The sequence below is a fragment of the Hyla sarda genome, unplaced genomic scaffold, assembly GCF_029499605.1.
Source record: "Hyla sarda isolate aHylSar1 unplaced genomic scaffold, aHylSar1.hap1 scaffold_608, whole genome shotgun sequence".
Classification (NCBI taxonomy): domain Eukaryota; kingdom Metazoa; phylum Chordata; class Amphibia; order Anura; family Hylidae; genus Hyla; species Hyla sarda.
Genome location: NW_026610623.1, coordinates 68,929 through 91,842, shown reverse-complemented (window position 1 = coordinate 91,842; position 22,914 = coordinate 68,929). Strand labels below are relative to the sequence as shown.

The 22,914-nt window shown below is 41.0% G+C and overlaps 1 protein-coding gene across 1 annotated transcript in view; it reads right to left on the bottom strand.

Annotated features, from left to right (window-relative positions):
• The window catches only part of LOC130341002 (sodium/potassium-transporting ATPase subunit beta-2-like), an 89,575-nt gene that overhangs the window by 61,131 nt on the left and 5,530 nt on the right, over nt 1-22,914 (bottom strand). Inside the window, exons 4-6 of the mRNA XM_056554225.1 lie at nt 22,005-22,210; nt 19,714-19,785; nt 19,607-19,633 (exon numbers count right to left, since the gene is read on the bottom strand). Of these exons, the coding sequence (XP_056410200.1) occupies nt 19,607-19,633; nt 19,714-19,785; nt 22,005-22,210 (305 nt within the window). The remainder of the gene's footprint in view (nt 1-19,606; nt 19,634-19,713; nt 19,786-22,004; nt 22,211-22,914) is intronic.

Below are 22,914 nucleotides of genomic sequence, written 5' to 3'. Positions count from 1 at the left end.
CACACGCCTGACCCATCCCCTATACATTATATAATATCACACACCTGACCCGTCCACTATACATTATATAATATCACACACCTGACCCGTCCACTATACATTATATAATATCACACACCTGACCCGTCCACTATACATTATATAATATCACACACCTGACCCGTCCACTATACATTATATAATATCACACACCTGACCCGTCCCCTATACATTATATAATATCACACACCTGACCCGTCCACTATACTTTATATAATATCATACACCTGACACGTCCCCTATATATTATATAATATCATACACCTGACCCGTCCACTATACATTATATAATATCACACACCTGACCCATCCACTATACATTATATAATATCATACACCTGTCCCGTCCACTATACATTATATAATATCATACACCTGACCCGTCCACTATACATTATATAATATCACACACCTGACCCGTCCACTATACTTTATATAATATCACACACCTGACCCGTCCACTATACTTTATATAATATCACACACCTGACCCGTCCACTATACATTATATAATATCACACACCTGACCCATCCCCTATACATTATATAATATCACACACCTGACACGTCCCCCCTATATATTATATAATATCATACACCTGACCCGTCCACTATACATTATATAATATCACACACCCTGACCCATCCCCTATACATTATATAATATCACACACCTGACCCATCCACTATACATTATATAATATCACACACCTGACCCATCCCCTATACATTATATAATATCACACACCTGACCCGTCCCCTATACATTATATAATATCACACACCTGACCCGTCCAATATACATTATATAATATCAACACACCTGTCCCGTCCACTATACATTATATAATATCATACACCTGACCCGTCCACTATACATTATATAATATCACACACCTGACCCCGTCCCCTATATATTATATAACATCACACACCTGACCCGTCCACTATACTTTATATAATATCACACACCTGACCCGTCCACTATACATTATATAATATCATACACCTGACCCGTCCACTATACATTATATAATATCACACACCTGACCCATCCCCACTATATATCATATAATATCACACACCTGACCCGTCCACTATACATCATATAATATCACACACCTGACCCGTCCACTATACTTTATATAATATCACACACCTGACCCATCCCCTATACATTATATAATATCACACACCTGACCCGTCCACTTATACATTATATAATATCATACACCTGACCCGTCCACTATACATTATATAATATCACACACCTGACCCATCCCCTTATATATCATATAATATCACACACCTGACCCGTCCACTATACATCATATAATATTCACACACCTGACCCGTCCACTATACATCATATAATATCACACACCTGACCCATCCACTATACATTATATAATATCACACACCAGACCAATCCCCTATACATTATATAATATCACACACCTGACCTGTCCCCTATATATTATATAATATCAAACAACTGACCCATCCCCTATACATTATATAATATCACACACCTGACCCCGTCCCCGATACATTATATAATATCACACACCTGACCCATCCCCTATACATTATATAATATAACCACACCTGACCCGTCCACTATACATTATATAATATCACACACCTGACATGTCCACTATACATAATATAATATCACACACCTGACCCATCCCCTATACATTATATAATATCACACACCTGACCCGTCCACTATACATTATATAATATCACACACACCTGACCCGTCCACTATACATTATATAATATCACACACCTGACCCGTCCACTATACATTATATTAATATCACACACCTGACATGTCCACTATACATAATATAATATCACACACCTGACCCGTCCCCTATACATTATATAATATCACACACCTGACCCGTCCACTATACATTATATAATATCACACACCTGACCCGTCCACTATACATTATATAATATCACACACCTGACCCGTCCACTATACATTATATAATATCACACACCTGACCCGTCCACTATACATTATATAATATCACACACCTGACCCCGTCCACTATACATTATATAATATCACACACCTGACCCGTCCACTATACATTATATAATATCACACACCTGACCCGTCCACTATACATTATATAATATCACACACCTGACCCGTCCCCTATACATTATATAATATCACACACATGATCCATCCCCTATACATTATATAATATCACACACCTGACCCGTCCACTATACATTATATAATATCACACACCTGACCCCGTCCACTATACATTATATAATATCACACATTCTGACCCGTCCCCTATATATTATATAAAATCACACACCTGACCCGTCCACTATACATTATATAATATCACACACCTGACCCGTCCACTATACATTATATAATATCACACACCTGACCCGTCCACTATACATTATATAATATCACACACCTGACCCGTCCCCTATACATTATATAATATCACACACCTGACCCATCCCCCATACATTATATAATATCACACACCTGACCCGTCCCCCTATACATTATATAATATCACACACCCTGACCCATCCCCCCATACATTATATAATATCACACACCAGACCCGTCCACTATACATTATATTACATCACACACCTGACCCGTCCCCTATACATTATATAATATCACACACCAGACTCGTCCACTATACATTATATAATATCACACACCTGACCCGTCCACTATACATTATATATTATCATACACCTGACCCGTCCACTATACATAATATAACATCACACACCTGACATGTCCCCTATACATTATATAATATCACACACCTGACCCGTCCCCTATACATTATATAATATCACACACCTGACTCGTCCACTATACATTATATAATATCACACACCTGACCCATCCCCTATACATTATATAACATCACACACCTGACCCGTCCCCTATACGTTATATAATATCACACACCCTGACACGTCCCCTATACATTATATAATATCACACACCTGACCCGTCCCACTATACATTATATAATAATCACACACCTGACCAATCCACTATACATTATATAATATCACACACCCGACACATCCCCTATACGTTATATAATTATCACACACCTGACCCGTCACTATACTTTATATAATATCACACACCAGACCCGTCCACTATACATTATATAAATATCACACACCTGACCCGTCCACTATACATTATATAATATCACACACCTGACCAGTCCACTATACATTATATAATATCACACACCTGACCCGTCCACTATACATTATATAATATCACACGCCTGACCCATCCACTATACATTATATAATATCACACACCTGAACCCGTCCCCTATACATTATATAATATCACACACCTGACCCGTCCACTATACATTATATAATATCACACACCTGACCAGTCCACTATACATTATATAATATCACACACCTGACCCGTCCACTATACATTATATAATATCACACGCCTGACCCATCCACTATACATTATATAATATCACACACCTGACCCGTCCCCTATACATTATATAATATCACACACCAGACCCGTCCACTATACATTATATAATATCACACACCTGACCCGTCCACTATACATTATATAATATCACACACCTGACCGTCCACTATACATTATATAATATCACACACCTGACCCCGTCCACTATACATTATATAATATCACACACCTGACCAATCCACTATACATTATATAATATAACACACCTGACCCATCCCCCTATACGTTATATAATATCACACACACCTGACCCGTCCCCTATACATTATATAATATCACACACCAGACCCGTCCACTATACATTATATAATATCAACACACCTGACCCATCCACTATACATTATATAATATCATACACCTGACCCGTCCACTATACATTATATAATATCACACACCTGACCCCGTCCCCGATACATTATATAACATCACACACACCTGACCCGTCCACTTTACATTATATAATATCACACACCTGACCCGTCCCCTATACATTATATAACATCACACACCTGACCCATCCCCTATACATTATATAACATCACACACCTGACCCGTCCCCTATACATTATATAACATCACACACCTGACCCGTCCCCTATACATTATATAATATCACACACCTGACCCGTCCACTATACATTATATAATATCATACACCTGACCCCGTCCCCTATACATTATATAATATCACACACCTGACCAATCCCCTTTATACTATATAAAATCACGCACTTGCCCCATCCACTATACATTATATAATATCACACACCTGGCCCATCCCCTATATATTATATAATATCACACACCTGACCCATCCCCTATATATTATATAATATCACACACCTGACCCGTCCGCTATACATTATATAATATCACACACCTGACCCGTCCGCTATACATTATATAATATCACACACCAGACCCGTCCGCTATACATTATATAATATCACACACCTGACCCGTCCCCTATACATTTTATAATATCACACACATGACCCGTCCCCTATATATTAATATAACATCACACACCTGACCCGTCCGCTATACATTATATAATATCACACACATGACCCATCCCCTATACATTATATAACATCAAACACCTGACCCGTCCACTATACATTATATAATATCACACACCTGACCCCGTCCGCTATACATTATATAATATCACACACCTGACCCGTCCCCTATACATTATATAATATCACACACATGACCCGTCCCCTATATATTATATACATCACACACCTGACCGTCCCCTATACATTATATAATATCACACACCTGACCCGTCCAATATACATTATATATCACACACCTGACCCGTCCCCTGTATATTATATAATATCACACCTGACCCATCCCACTATACATTATATAATATCACACACCTGACCCATCTCCTATACATTATATAATATCACACACCTGACCCGTCCACTATACATTACATAATATCACACACATGACCCGTCCCCTATGTATTATATAATATTACACACCTGCCCCATCCCCTATACATTATATAATATCATACACCTTACCCGTCCACTATACATTATATAATATCACACACCTGGCCCATCCCCTATACATTATATAATATCACACACCTGACCCGTCCACTATACATTATATAATATCACACACCTGACCCGTCCCCTATACATTATATAATATCACACACCTGACCCGTCCCCTATACATTATATAATATCACACACCTGACCCGTCCACTATACATTATATAATATCACACACCTGACCCGTCCCCTATACATTATATAATATCACACACCTGACCCATCCACTATACATTATATAACATCACACACCTGACCCATCCACTATACATTATATAATATCACACACCTGACCCGTTCACTATACATTATATAATATCACACACCTGACCCGTCCACTATACATTATATAATATCACACACCTGACCCGTCCCCTAAACATTATATAACATCAAACACCTGACCCGTCCCCTATACATTATATAATATCACACACCTGACCCGTCCCCTATACATTATATAATATCACACACCTGACCCGTCCACTATACATTATATAATATCACACACCTGACCCGTCCCCTATACATTATATAATATCACACACCTGACCCATCCACTATACATTATATAACATCACACACCTGACCCATCCACTATACATTATATAATATCACACACCTGACCCGTTCACTATACATTATATAATATCACACACCTGACCCGTCCACTATACATTATATAATATCACACACCTGACCCGTCCCCTAAACATTATATAACATCAAACACCTGACCCGTCCGGTATACATTATATAATATCACACACCTGACCCGTCCGCTATACATTATATAATATCACACACCTGACCCGTCCCCTATATATTATATAATATCACACCTGACCCATCCACTATACATTATATAATATCATACACCTGACCCGTCCACTATACATTATATAATATCACACACCTGACCCGTCCCCGATACATTATATAACATCACACACCTGACCCGTCCACTTTACATTATATAATATCACACACCTGACCCGTCCCCTATACATTATATAACATCACACACCTGACCCATCCCCTATACATTATATAACATCACACACCTGACCCGTCCCTTATACATTATATAACATCACACACCTGACCCGTCCCCTATACATTATATAATATCACACACCTGACCCGTCCACTATACATTATATAATATCATACACCTGACCCGTCCCCTATACATTATATAATATCACACACCTGACCAATCCCCTTTATACTATATAAAATCACGCACTTGCCCCATCCACTATACATTATATAATATCACACACCTGGCCCATCCCCTATATATTATATAATATCACACACCTGACCCATCCCCTATATATTATATAATATCACACACCTGACCCGTCCGCTATACATTATATAATATCACACACCTGACCCGTCCGCTATACATTATATAATATCACACACCAGACCCGTCCGCTATACATTATATAATATCACACACCTGACCCGTCCCCTATACATTTTATAATATCACACACATGACCCGTCCCCTATATATTATATAACATCACACACCTGACCCGTCCGCTATACATTATATAATATCACACACATGACCCATCCCCTATACATTATATAACATCAAACACCTGACCCGTCCACTATACATTATATAATATCACACACCTGACCCGTCCGCTATACATTATATAATATCACACACCTGACCCGTCCCCTATACATTATATAATATCACACACATGACCCGTCCCCTATATATTATATAACATCACACACCTGACCCGTCCCCTATACATTATATAATATCACACACCTGACCCGTCCAATATACATTATATATCACACACCTGACCCGTCCCCTGTATATTATATAATATCACACCTGACCCATCCACTATACATTATATAATATCACACACCTGACCCATCTCCTATACATTATATAATATCACACACCTGACCCGTCCACTATACATTACATAATATCACACACATGACCCGTCCCCTATGTATTATATAATATTACACACCTGCCCCATCCCCTATACATTATATAATATCATACACCTTACCCGTCCACTATACATTATATAATATCACACACCTGGCCCATCCCCTATACATTATATAATATCACACACCTGACCCGTCCACTATACATTATATAATATCACACACCTGACCCGTCCCCTATACATTATATAATATCACACACCTGACCCGTCCCCTATACATTATATAATATCACACACCTGACCCGTCCACTATACATTATATAATATCACACACCTGACCCGTCCCCTATACATTATATAATATCACACACCTGACCCATCCACTATACATTATATAACATCACACACCTGACCCATCCACTATACATTATATAATATCACACACCTGACCCGTTCACTATACATTATATAATATCACACACCTGACCCGTCCACTATACATTATATAATATCACACACCTGACCCGTCCCCTAAACATTATATAACATCAAACACCTGACCCGTCCGGTATACATTATATAATATCACACACCTGACCCGTCCGCTATACATTATATAATATCACACACCTGATCCGTCCCCTATATATTATATAATATCACACCTGACCCGTCCGCTATACATTATATAACATCACACACCTGACCCGTCCCCTATATATTATATAATATCACACCTGACCCTTCCCCTATACATTATATAACATCACACACCTGACCCGTCCCCTATACATTATATAATATCACACACCTGACCCGTCCAATATACATTATATAATATCACACACCTGACCCGTCCCCTATACATTATATAATATCACACACCTGACCCGTCCAATATACATTACATAATATCACACACATGACCCGTCCCCTATATATTATATAATATTACACACCTTACCCGTCCACTATGCATTATATAATATCACACACCTGACCCATCCACTACACATTATATAATATCACACACCTGAACCATCCCCTATACATTATATAATTTCACACACTTGACCTGTCCACTACACATTATATAATATCACACACCTGACCCATCCACGATACATTATATAATATCATACACCTGTCCCGTCCCCTATACATTATATAATATCACACACCTGACCCGTCCCCTATATATTATATAATATCATACACCTGACACGTCCCCTATATATTATATAATATCATACACCTGACCCGTCCACTATACATTATATAATATCACACACCTGACCCATCCACTATACATTATATAATATCATACACCTGTCCCGTCCACTATACATTATATAATATCATACACCTGACCCGTCCACTATACATTATATAATATCACACACCTGACCCGTCCACTATACTTTATATAATATCACACACCTGACCCGTCCACTATACATTATATAATATCATACACCTGTCCCGTCCACTATACATTATATAATATCATACACCTGACCCGTCCACTATACATTATATAATATCACACACCTGACCCGTCCACTATACATTATATAATATCATACACCTGACCCGTCCACTATACATAATATAATATCACACACCTGACCCGTCCACTATACTTTATATAATATCACACACCTGACCCGTCCACTATACATTATATAATATCACACACCTGACCCGTCCACTATACTTTATATAATATCACACACCTGACCCGTCCACTATACATTATATAATATCATACACCTGACCCATCCCCTATACATTATATAATATCACACACCTGACACGTCCACTATACATTATATAATATCACACACCAGACCAATCCCCTATACATTATATAATATCACACACCTGACCCGTCCACTATACATCATATAATATCACACACCTGACCCGTCCACTATACATTATATAATATCACACACCTGACCCGTCCACTATACATTATATAATATCAAACACCTGACATGTCCCCTATACATTATATAATATCACACACCTGACCCATCCACTATACATTATATAATATCATACACCTGTCCCGTCCACTATACATTATATAATATCATACACCTGACCCGTCCACTATACATTATATAATATCACACACCTGACCCGTCCCCTATATATTATATAATATCACACACCTGACCCGTCCACTATACTTTATATAATATCACACACCTGACCCGTCCACTATACATTATATAATATTATACACCTGACCCGTCCACTATACATTATATAATATCACACACCAGACCAATCCCCTATACATTATATAATATCACACACCTAACCCGTCCACTATACATTATATAATATCAAACAACTGACCCATCCCCTATACATTATATAATATCACACACCTGACCCGTCCACTATACTTTATATAATATCACACACCTGACCCGTCCACTATACATTATATAATATCATACACCTGTCCCGTCCACTATACATTATATAATATCATACACCTGACCCGTCCACTATACATTATATAATATCACACACCTGACCCGTCCACTATACATTATATAATATCATACACCTGACCCGTCCACTATACATAATATAATATCACACACCTGACCCGTCCACTATACTTTATATAATATCACACACCTGACCCGTCCACTATACATTATATAATATCACACACCTGACCCGTCCACTATACTTTATATAATATCACACACCTGACCCGTCCACTATACATTATATAATATCATACACCTGACCCATCCCCTATACATTATATAATATCACACACCTGACACGTCCACTATACATTATATAATATCACACACCAGACCAATCCCCTATACATTATATAATATCACACACCTGACCCGTCCACTATACATCATATAATATCACACACCTGACCCGTCCACTATACATTATATAATATCACACACCTGACCCGTCCACTATACATTATATAATATCAAACACCTGACATGTCCCCTATACATTATATAATATCACACACCTGACCCATCCACTATACATTATATAATATCATACACCTGTCCCGTCCACTATACATTATATAATATCATACACCTGACCCGTCCACTATACATTATATAATATCACACACCTGACCCGTCCCCTATATATTATATAATATCACACACCTGACCCGTCCACTATACTTTATATAATATCACACACCTGACCCGTCCACTATACATTATATAATATTATACACCTGACCCGTCCACTATACATTATATAATATCACACACCAGACCAATCCCCTATACATTATATAATATCACACACCTAACCCGTCCACTATACATTATATAATATCAAACAACTGACCCATCCCCTATACATTATATAATATCACACACCTGACCCGTCCACTATACTTTATATAATATCACACACCTGACCCGTCCACTATACATTATATAATATCATACACCTGTCCCGTCCACTATACATTATATAATATCATACACCTGACCCGTCCACTATACATTATATAATATCACACACCTGACCCGTCCACTATACATTATATAATATCATACACCTGACCCGTCCACTATACATAATATAATATCACACACCTGACCCGTCCACTATACTTTATATAATATCACACACCTGACCCGTCCACTATACATTATATAATATCACACACCTGACCCGTCCACTATACTTTATATAATATCACACACCTGACCCGTCCACTATACATTATATAATATCATACACCTGACCCATCCCCTATACATTATATAATATCACACACCTGACACGTCCACTATACATTATATAATATCACACACCAGACCAATCCCCTATACATTATATAATATCACACACCTGACCCGTCCACTATACATCATATAATATCACACACCTGACCCGTCCACTATACATTATATAATATCACACACCTGACCCGTCCACTATACATTATATAATATCAAACACCTGACATGTCCCCTATACATTATATAATATCACACACCTGACCCATCCACTATACATTATATAATATCATACACCTGTCCCGTCCACTATACATTATATAATATCATACACCTGACCCGTCCACTATACATTATATAATATCACACACCTGACCCGTCCCCTATATATTATATAATATCACACACCTGACCCGTCCACTATACTTTATATAATATCACACACCTGACCCGTCCACTATACATTATATAATATTATACACCTGACCCGTCCACTATACATTATATAATATCACACACCAGACCAATCCCCTATACATTATATAATATCACACACCTAACCCGTCCACTATACATTATATAATATCAAACAACTGACCCATCCCCTATACATTATATAATATCACACACCTGACCCGTCCCCGATACATTATATAATATCACACACCTGACCCGTCCACTATACATAATATAATATCACACACCTGACCCGTCCACTATACATTATATAATATCATACACCTGACCCGTCTACTATACATTATATAATATCACACACCTGACCCGTCCACTATACATTATATAATATCATACACCTGACCCGTCCACTATACATTATATAATATCACACACCAGACCAATCCCCTATACATTATATAATATCACACACCTGACCCGTCCACTATACATTATATAATATCACACACCTGACCTGTCCACTATACATTATATAATATCACACACCTGACCCGTCCACTATACATTATATAATATCACACACCTGACCTGTCCCCTATACATTATATAATATCACACACCTGACCCATCCACTATACATTATATAACATCACACACCTGACCCGTCCACTATACATTATATAATATCACACACCTGACCCGTCCACTATACTTTATATAATATCACACACCTGACCCGTCCACTATACATTATATAATATCATACACCTGACCCGTCCACTATACATTATATAATATCACACACCAGACCAATCCCCTATACATTATATAATATCACACACCTAACCCGTCCACTATACATTATATAATATCAAACAACTGACCCATCCCCTATACATTATATAATATCACACACCTGACCCGTCCCCGATACATTATATAATATCACACACCTGACCCGTCCACTATACATAATATAATATCACACGCCTGACCCATCCCCTATACATTATATAATATCACACACCTGACCCGTCCACTATACATTATATAATATCACACACCTGACCCGTCCACTATACATTATATAATATCACACACCTGACCCGTCCACTATACATTATATAATATCACACACCTGACCCGTCCCCTATACATTATATAATATCACACACATGATCCATCCCCTATACATTATATAATATCACACACCTGACCCGTCCACTATACATTATATAATATCACACACCTGACCCGTCCACTATACATTATATAATATCACACACCTGACCCGTCCCCTATATATTATATAATATCACACACCTGACCCGTCCACGATACATTATATAATATCACACACCTGACCCGTCCCCTATACATTATATAATATCACACACCTGACCCGTCCACTATACATTATATAATATCACACACCTGACCCGTCCACTATACATTATATAATATCACACACCTGACCCGTCCACTATACATTATATAATATCACACACCTGACCCGTCCCCTATACATTTTATAATATCACACACCTGACCCATCCCCCATACATTATATAATATCACACACCTGACCCGTCCCCTATACATTATATAATATCACACACCTGACCCATCCCCCATACATTATATAATATCACACACCAGACCCGTCCACTATACATTATATAACATCACACACCTGACCCGTCCCCTATACATTATATAATATCACACACCAGACTCGTCCACTATACATTATATAATATCACACACCAGACCCGTTCACTATACATTATATAATATCACACACCTGACCCATCCCCTATACATTATATAATATCACACACCTGACCCGTCCACTATATATTATATAACATCACACACCTGACCCGTCCCCTATACATTATATAATATCACACACCTGACCCGTCCACTATATATTATATAATATCACACACCAGACCCGTCCACTATACATTATATATTATCACACACCTGACCAATCCACTATACGTTATATAATATCACACACCTGACACGTCCCCTATACATTATATAATATCACACACCTGACCCGTCCACTATACATTATATATTATCATACACCTGACCCGTCCACTATACATTATATATTATCATACACCTGACCCGTCCACTATACATAATATAACATCACACACCTGACATGTCCCCTATACATTATATAATATCACACACCTGACCCGTCCCCTATACATTATATAATATCACACACCTGACTCGTCCACTATACATTATATAATATCACACACCTGACCCATCCCCTATACATTATATAACATCACACACCTGACCCGTCCCCTATACGTTATATAATATCACACACCTGACACGTCCCCTATACATTATATAATATCACACACCTGACCCGTCCACTATACATTATATAATATCACACACCTGACCAATCCACTATACATTATATAATATCACACACCCGACCCATCCCCTATACGTTATATAATATCACACACCTGACCCATCCACTATACATTATATAATATCACACACCTGACCCGTCCACTATACATTATATAATATCACACACCTGACCCGTCCACTATACATTATATAATATCACACACCTGACCCGTCCACTATACATTATATAATATCACACACCTGACCCGTCCCCTATACATTATATAATATCACACACCAGACCCGTCCACTATACATTATATAATATCACACACCTGACCCGTCCACTATACATTATATAATATCACACACCTGACCCGTCCCCTATACATTATATAATATCACACACCAGACCCGTCCACTATACATTATATAATATCACACACCTGACCCGTCCACTATACATTATATAATATCACACACCTGACCCGTCCACTATACATTATATAATATCACACACCTGACCAATCCACTATACATTATATAATATCACACACCTGACCCATCCCCTATACGTTATATAATATCACACACCTGACCCGTCCCCTATACATTATATAATATCACACACCAGACCCGTCCACTATACATTATATAATATCATACACCTGACCCGTCCCCTATACATTATATAACATCACACACCTGACCCATCCACTATACTTTATATAATATCACACACCTGACCCGTCTACTATACATTATATAATATCACACACCTGACCCATCCACTATACATTATATAATATCATACACCTGACCCGTCCACTATACATTATATAATATCACACACCTGACCCGTCCCCGATACATTATATAACATCACACACCTGACCCGTCCACTTTACATTATATAATATCACACACCTGACCCGTCCACTATACATTATATAACATCACACACCTGACCCATCCCCTATACATTATATAACATCACACACCTGACCCGTCCCCTATACATTATATAATATCACACACCTGACCCGTCCACTATACATTATATAATATCATACACCTGACCCGTCCCCTATACATTATATAATATCACACACCTGACCAATCCCCTTTATACTATATAAAATCACGCACTTGCCCCATCCACTATACATTATATAATATCACACACCTGGCCCATCCCCTATATATTATATAATATCACACACCTGGCCCATCCCCTATATATTATATAATATCACACACCTGACCCGTCCGCTATACATTATATAATATCACACACCTGACCCGTCCGCTATACATTATATAATATCACACACCAGACCCGTCCGCTATACATTATATAATATCACACACCTGACCCGTCCCCTATACATTATATAATATCACACACATGACCCGTCCCCTATATATTATATAACATCACACACCTGACCCGTCCGCTATACATTATATAATATCACACACATGACCCGTCCACTATACATTATATAATATCACACACCTGACCCGTCCACTATACATTATATAATATCACACACCTGACCCATCCCCTATACATTATATAACATCAAACACCTGACCCGTCCACTATACATTATATAATATCACACACCTGACCCGTCCGCTATACATTATATAATATCACACACCTGACCCGTCCCCTATACATTATATAATATCACACACATGACCCGTCCCCTATATATTATATAACATCACACACCTGACCCGTCCCCTATACATTATATAATATCACACACCTGACCCGTCCAATATACATTATATATCACACACCTGACCCGTCCCCTGTATATTATATAATATCACACCTGACCCATCCACTATACATTATATAATATCACACACCTGACCCATCTCCTATACATTATATAATATCACACACCTGACCCGTCCACTATACATTACATAATATCACACACATGACCCGTCCCCTATGTATTATATAATATTACACACCTGCCCCATCCCCTATACATTATATAATATCATACACCTTACCCGTCCACTATACATTATATAATATCACACACCTGGCCCATCCCCTATACATTATATAATATCACACACCTGACCCGTCCACTATACATTATATAATATCACACACCTGACCCGTCCCCTATACATTATATAATATCACACACCTGACCCGTCCCCTATACATTATATAATATCACACACCTGACCCGTCCACTATACATTATATAATATCACACACCTGACCCGTCCCCTATACATTATATAATATCACACACCTGACCCATCCACTATACATTATATAACATCACACACCTGACCCATCCACTATACATTATATAATATCACACACCTGACCCGTTCACTATACATTATATAATATCACACACCTGACCCGTCCACTATACATTATATAATATCATACACCTGACCCATCCCCTATACATGATATAATATCACACACCTGACCCGTCCCCTATACATTATATAATATCACACACCTGACATGTCCCCTATACATTATATGATATCACACACCTGACCCGTCCCCTATACATTATATAATATCACACACCTGACCCGTCCCCTATACATTATATAATATCACACACCTGACCCGTCCCCGATACATTGTATAATATTACACACCTGACCCATCCCCTATACATTATATAACATCACACACCTGACCCGTCCACTATACATTATATAATATCACACACCTGACCCGTCCACTATACATTATATAACATCACACACCTGCCCCATCCCCTACATTATATAATATCACACACCTGACCCGTCCACTATACATTATATAATATCACACACCTGCGCCATCCCCTATATTATATAATATCACACACCTGCGCCATCCCCTATATTATATAATATCACACACCTGACCCGTTCACTATACATTATGTAATATCACACACCTGACCCATCCACTATACATTACATAATATCACACACCTGACCCGTCCACTAAACATTATATAGTATCACACACCTGCCCCATCCCCTATATTATATAATATCACACACCTGACCCGTTCACTATACATTATGTAATATCACACACCTGACCCATCCCCTATACATGATATAATATCATACACCTGAAACGTCCGCTATACATTATTTAATATCACACACCTGACCCATCCCCTATGCACTATATAATATCATACACCTGACCCATCCCCTATACATTATATAACATCAAACACCTGACCCGTCCCCTATACATTATATAACATCAAACACCTGACCCGTCCCCTATACATTATATAATATCACACACCTGACCCATCCACTATACATTATATAATATCACACACCTGACCTGACCCCTATACATTATATAATATCACACACCTGACCCGTCCACTATACATTATATAATATCACACACCTGACCCATCCCCTATACATTATATAATATCACACACCTGACCCGTCCCCTATACATTATATAATATCACACACCTGACCCGTCCCCTATACATTATATAATATCACACACCTGACCCATCCCCTATACATTATATAATATCACACACCTGACCCATCCATTATACATTATATAATATCACACACCTGACCCATCCCCTATACATTATATAATATCACACACCTGACCCGTCCCCTATACATTATATAATATCACACACCTGACCCATCCCCTATACATTATATAATATCACACACCTGACCCGTCCCCTATACATTATATAATATCACACACCTGACCCATCCATTATACATTATATAATATCACACACCTGACCCGTCCCCTATATATTATATAATATCACACACCTGACCCATCCCCTATACATTATATAATATCACACATACAATGTATATAATCATACAATCCTCTTGTGATGCTCAGCAGGGTAAAATGCAGCAGATCTAGTCTGGGATGTTTGCGGCTTACGGTTTGGGTAAGAATTATCCTATGTGAGCTCAGCATATTCATCTAAGAGTATAAGGGATGTATGTAGGGGTATATAGGTATTTAAGGTATCCTATATGAAGCCTGGAAGGGTATATAGGGTCTCCCATATGAAGCCTGGAGGGGTATATAGGTATATAGGGTCTCCTATGTGAAGCCTGTAGGGGTATATAGGTATATAAGGTCTCCTATATGAAGCCTGGAGGGGTATATAGGTGTATAGGGTCTCCTATGTGAAGCCTTTAGGTGTATATAAGGTCTCCTATATAAAGCCTGGAGGGGTATATAGGTATATAAGGTCTCCTATATGAAGCCTGCAGGGATACATAGGTATAGAAGGTCTCCTATATAAATGCTGTTATTGCATATAGGGTCTCCTATTTGAAGCCTTTAAGGGTATATAGGCTTATAGGGTCTCCTATGTGAAACCTGGAGGGGTATATAGATGTAGAAGGTCTCCTATATGAAGCCTGTAGGGGAATACAGGTGTATAGGGTCTACTATATGAAGCCCGGAGGGGTATATAGATATATAAGGTCATCTATATGAAGTCTGGAGGAGTATATAGGTAAATAGGGCCTCCTATATGAAGCATGGAGGGGTATATAAGGTCTCCTATATGAAGCCTGGAGGGGTATATAGGTATACATGGTCTCCTATATGAAGCCTGGAGGGGTATATAGGTATATAAGGTCTCCTATATGAAGCCTGGATGGGTATATAGGTATATAAGGTCTCCTATATGAAGCCTGGAGGCGTATATAGGTATATAAAGGTCTCCTATGTGAAGCATGTAGGGGTATATAGGTATACAGGGTCTCCTATATAAAGCATGTAGGGGTATATATGTATATAAGGTCTCCTATATTAAGCCTGTAGGGGTATATATGTATATAAGGTCTCCTATTTGAAGCCTGGAGGGGTATATAGGTATAGAAGGTCTCCTATATGACACCTGTAGGGGTATATAGGGTCTCCTATATGAAGCCTGTAGGGGTATATAGGTATAGAAGGTCTCCTATATGAAGCCTGGAGGGGTATATAGGTATACAGGGTCTCCTATAGGAAGCCTGTAGAGGTATATAGGTATATAAGGTCTCCTATATGATGCCTTGAGGGGTATATAGGTATAGAAGGTCTCCTATATGACGTCTGTAGGGGTATATAGGGTCTCCTATATGAAGCCTGTAGGGGTAAATAGGTATATAAGGTCTCCTATATGAAGTCTGGAGGGGTATATAGTTATAGAAGGTCTTATATATGACGTCTGTAGGGGTGTATATAGGGTCTCCTATATGAAGCCTGTAGGGGTATATAGGTATATAAGGTCTCCTATATGAAGCCTGTAGGGGTATGTAGGTATATAATGTCTCCTATATTATGCCTGGAGGGGTATATAGGTGTATAGGGTCTCCTATATGAAGCCTGGAGGGGTATATAGGTATATAAGGTCTCCTGTGAAGCCTGGAGGGGTATATAGGTATACATGGTCTCCTATATGAAGCCTGGAGGGGTATATAGGTATACATGGTCTCCTATATGAAGCCTTGAGGGGTATATAGGTATATAAGGTCTCCTATATGAAGCCTGTAGGGGTATATAGGTATATAATGTCTCCTATATGAAGCCTGTAATGGTATATAGGTATATAAGGTCTCCTATATGAAGCCTGGAGGGGTATATAGGTATACAGGGTCTCCTATATGAAGCCTGGAGTTGTATATAGGTATACAGGGTCTCCTATATGAAGCCTTTAGGGGTATATAGGTATATAAGGTCTCCTATATGAAGCCTCTAGGGGTATATAGGTATATAAGTTCTCCTATATGAAGCCTCTAGGGGTATATAGGTATATAAGGTCTCCTATATGAAGCCTGGAGGGGTATATAGGGTCTCCTATCAGCTCTGCATCTTACCGTCTCATTTAATGCACTTTTTAGCTTCTGAGGACAATAAAAAGAAAGAGTCTGAGCCAATGGACAATGTGTAGAGAAGGAGTCATCACCGGAGACATCGCACTCACCTTCCCCGCACAACTGATGGTCACGGAGCTGTTAGAGTTCTCCTTTACTGGAACTGGAAGGAAATTTATCACCTGTGAGAAGAGACCAGAAGGTTATCTGCATGTAGGACGGGGCCAGGAGGAAATGGGACCTATGATAAGTGGGAAGGAGCCATGACAGGGGGAGATGTGCGGACTGGGGGACGATGTGCGGACTGGGGGACGATGTGCGGACTGGGGGACGAGGTGCGGACTGGGGGACGAGGTGCGGACTGGGGGACGAGGTGCGGACTGGGGGACGAGGTGCGGACTGGGGGACGAGGTGCGGACTGGGGGACGAGGTGCGGACTGGGGGACGAGGTGCGGACTGGGGGACGAGGTGCGTACTGGGGGACGAGGTGCGGACAGGGGGAGATGTGCGGACTGGGGGACGAGGTGCGGACTGGGGGACATGGTGCGGACTGGGGGAGATGTGCGGACTGGGGGACGAGGTGCGGACTGGGGGACGAGGTGCGGACTGGGGGACGAGGTGCGGACTGGGGGACGAGGTGCGGACTGGGGGAGATGTGCGGACTGGGGGACGAGGTGCGGACTGGGGGACGAGGTGTGGACTGGGGGACGAGGTGCGGACTGGGGGACGAGGTGCGGACTGGGGAGATGTGCCGACTGGGGGAGATGTGCGGACTGGGGGAGATGTGCGGACTGGGGACGATGTGCGGACTGGGGGAGATGTGTGGACTGGGGAGATGTGTGGACAGGGGAGATGTGTGGACTGGGGAGAGGTTTGGACTGGGGAGAGGTGTGGACTGGGGAGAGGTGTGGACTGGGGAGAGATGCGGACTGGGGAGATGTGCGGACTGGGGAGATGTGCGGACTGGGGGAGATGTGCGGACTGGGGAAGATGTGCGGGGGAGATGTGCGGACTGGGGGAGATGTGCGGACTGGGGACATGTGCGGACTGGGGACATGTGCGGACTGGGGACATGTGCGGACTAGGCACAATGTGCGGACTGGGGACAATGTGCAGACTGGGGACAATGTGCGGACTGGGGAGATGTGTGGACTGGGGACAATGTGCGGACAGGCGGAGATGTGCGGACTGGGGACGATGTGCAGACTGGGAGATGTGCGGACAGGGGGACATGTGTGGACAGGGGGACATGTGTGGACTGGGGACATGTGTGGACTAGGGAGAGGTGTGGACTGGGGAGATGGGTCATTTGTGGACTGGGGAGATGTGTGGACTGGGGAGAGGTGTGGACTGGGGAGAGGTGTGGACTGGGGAGATGTGTGGACTGGGGAGATGTGTGGACTAGGGAGATGGGTCATTTGTGGACTGGGGCGATGTGTGGACTGGGGTGAGGTGTGGACTGGGGATCGGTGCGGACTGGGGAGAGGTGTGGACTGGGCAGAGGTGCGGACTGGGGAGATACGTGGACTGGGGAGAGGTGCGGACTGGGGAGATGTGCGGACTGGGGAGATGGGTCATTTGTGGACTGGGGAGATGTGTGGACTGGGGATAGGTGTGGACTGGGGAGAGGTGCGGACTGGGGAGAGGTGCGGACTGGGGAGATGTGCGGACAGGGGAGAGGTGCGGACAGGGGAGATGTGAGGACTGGGGAGATGTGTGGACAGGGGAGATGTGTGGACAGGGGAGATGTGTGGACTGGGGAGATGGGTCATTTGTGGACTGGGGAGATGTGTGGACTGGGGAGAGGTGCGGACTGGGGAGAGGTGCGGACAGGGGAGAGGTGCGGACAGGGGAGAGGTGAGGACTGGGGAGATGTGTGGACTGGGGAGATGGGTCATTTGTGGACTGGGGAGATGTGTGGACTGGGGAGAGGTGTGGACTGGGGAGAGGTGTGGACTGGGGAGATGGGTCATTTGTGGACTGGGGAGATGTGTGGACTGGGGATAGGTGTGGACTGGGGAGAGGTGTGGACTGGGGATAGGTGTGGACTGGGGAGATGTGTGCACTGGGGAGAGGTGTGGACTGGGGATAGGTGTGGACTGGGGAGAGGTGCGGACTGGGGAGATGTGTGGACTGGGGAGATGTGTGGACTGGGGAGAGGTGTGGACTGGGGAGATGTGTGGACTGGGGAGAGGTGTGGACTGGGGAGATGTGTGGACTGGGGAGAGGTGTGGACTGGGGAGAGGTGTGGACTGGGGATAGGTGTGGACTGGGGAGAGGTGTGGACTGGGGATAGGTGTGGACTGGGGAGAGGTGTGGAAGAAGGAAGAAGGTTGGGTTATGTGGATATTGAGATGACGTACACCCTGGAATCTGCCACATCAGCACAATGGCCGCTCACCTTGTTCATCTTTATGAGTACACATGGCGTTCCACTGGAATATCCGTACGTTGGGTCATTATTCCCGGAGCAATCTCCCAGGCTGTCTCTTAGAAACTGGCACGCTTTCTTTGGGTAGTTTCGCACATCTCCAGTATCAGCCTGTGCGAAGTATGACCCGCTGGTGCACACTGTGCCCCTCTCCTCCTGCACGCTCCTGTTATAGTCTGAGCAAGAGGAGGAATCGTATCATCTGCCATTTCATCAGAGCAACATGTCCAGTCGTGGCCAAAAAGTATTGAGACCGACATTAATTGTGGTTTTCACAAAGTTTGTCCTGTCTGAATGTTTGTGGAGGCGCCTGGTGTGAGGAGTCCAGCAAAGAAGAACACAAGACGGGTGACATTGTGAAGGAGGCTGGGGTCATATTATCTCTCGTGAAACCTTCAGAGACATCTGGAAGATTGATTGTGCAGAAAAGAAAAGGTGACTCTACTATGAGACCTCCAACAGTGACGCCTCCTGAGACCTCCATGTGTGAGGTGGCTTCTCATCCAGGGGATTAAGCTCACTCCAGCCTAAGAACAGCGTCATGAATATTGGGATCTAACCAACCTACAACCATGCAGGATAATGTGGTGATGGACAAGGCGTCATCCCCCATGGTGGAGACCATATCACAAAACGTCCATCACCAGGAAACTCCTCAGATCTCAATTCCATGGAGAACCTGAAGTCAACTCCCAAAAAGCAGGAGGACAAAGAAAAACCCAGAGATAAACTCCACGCAGTGATGAGGTAAGAACGGGAGGTGAGAGATCAGGAGGTCCAGAAGATGACATCAGCATGACAGGAGAGAGAAGAAGGGTCAGCACTGGGGATATCTCGTCTTTACATAAACTTAATGTAAATAAAAGTGTAAAAACGTATA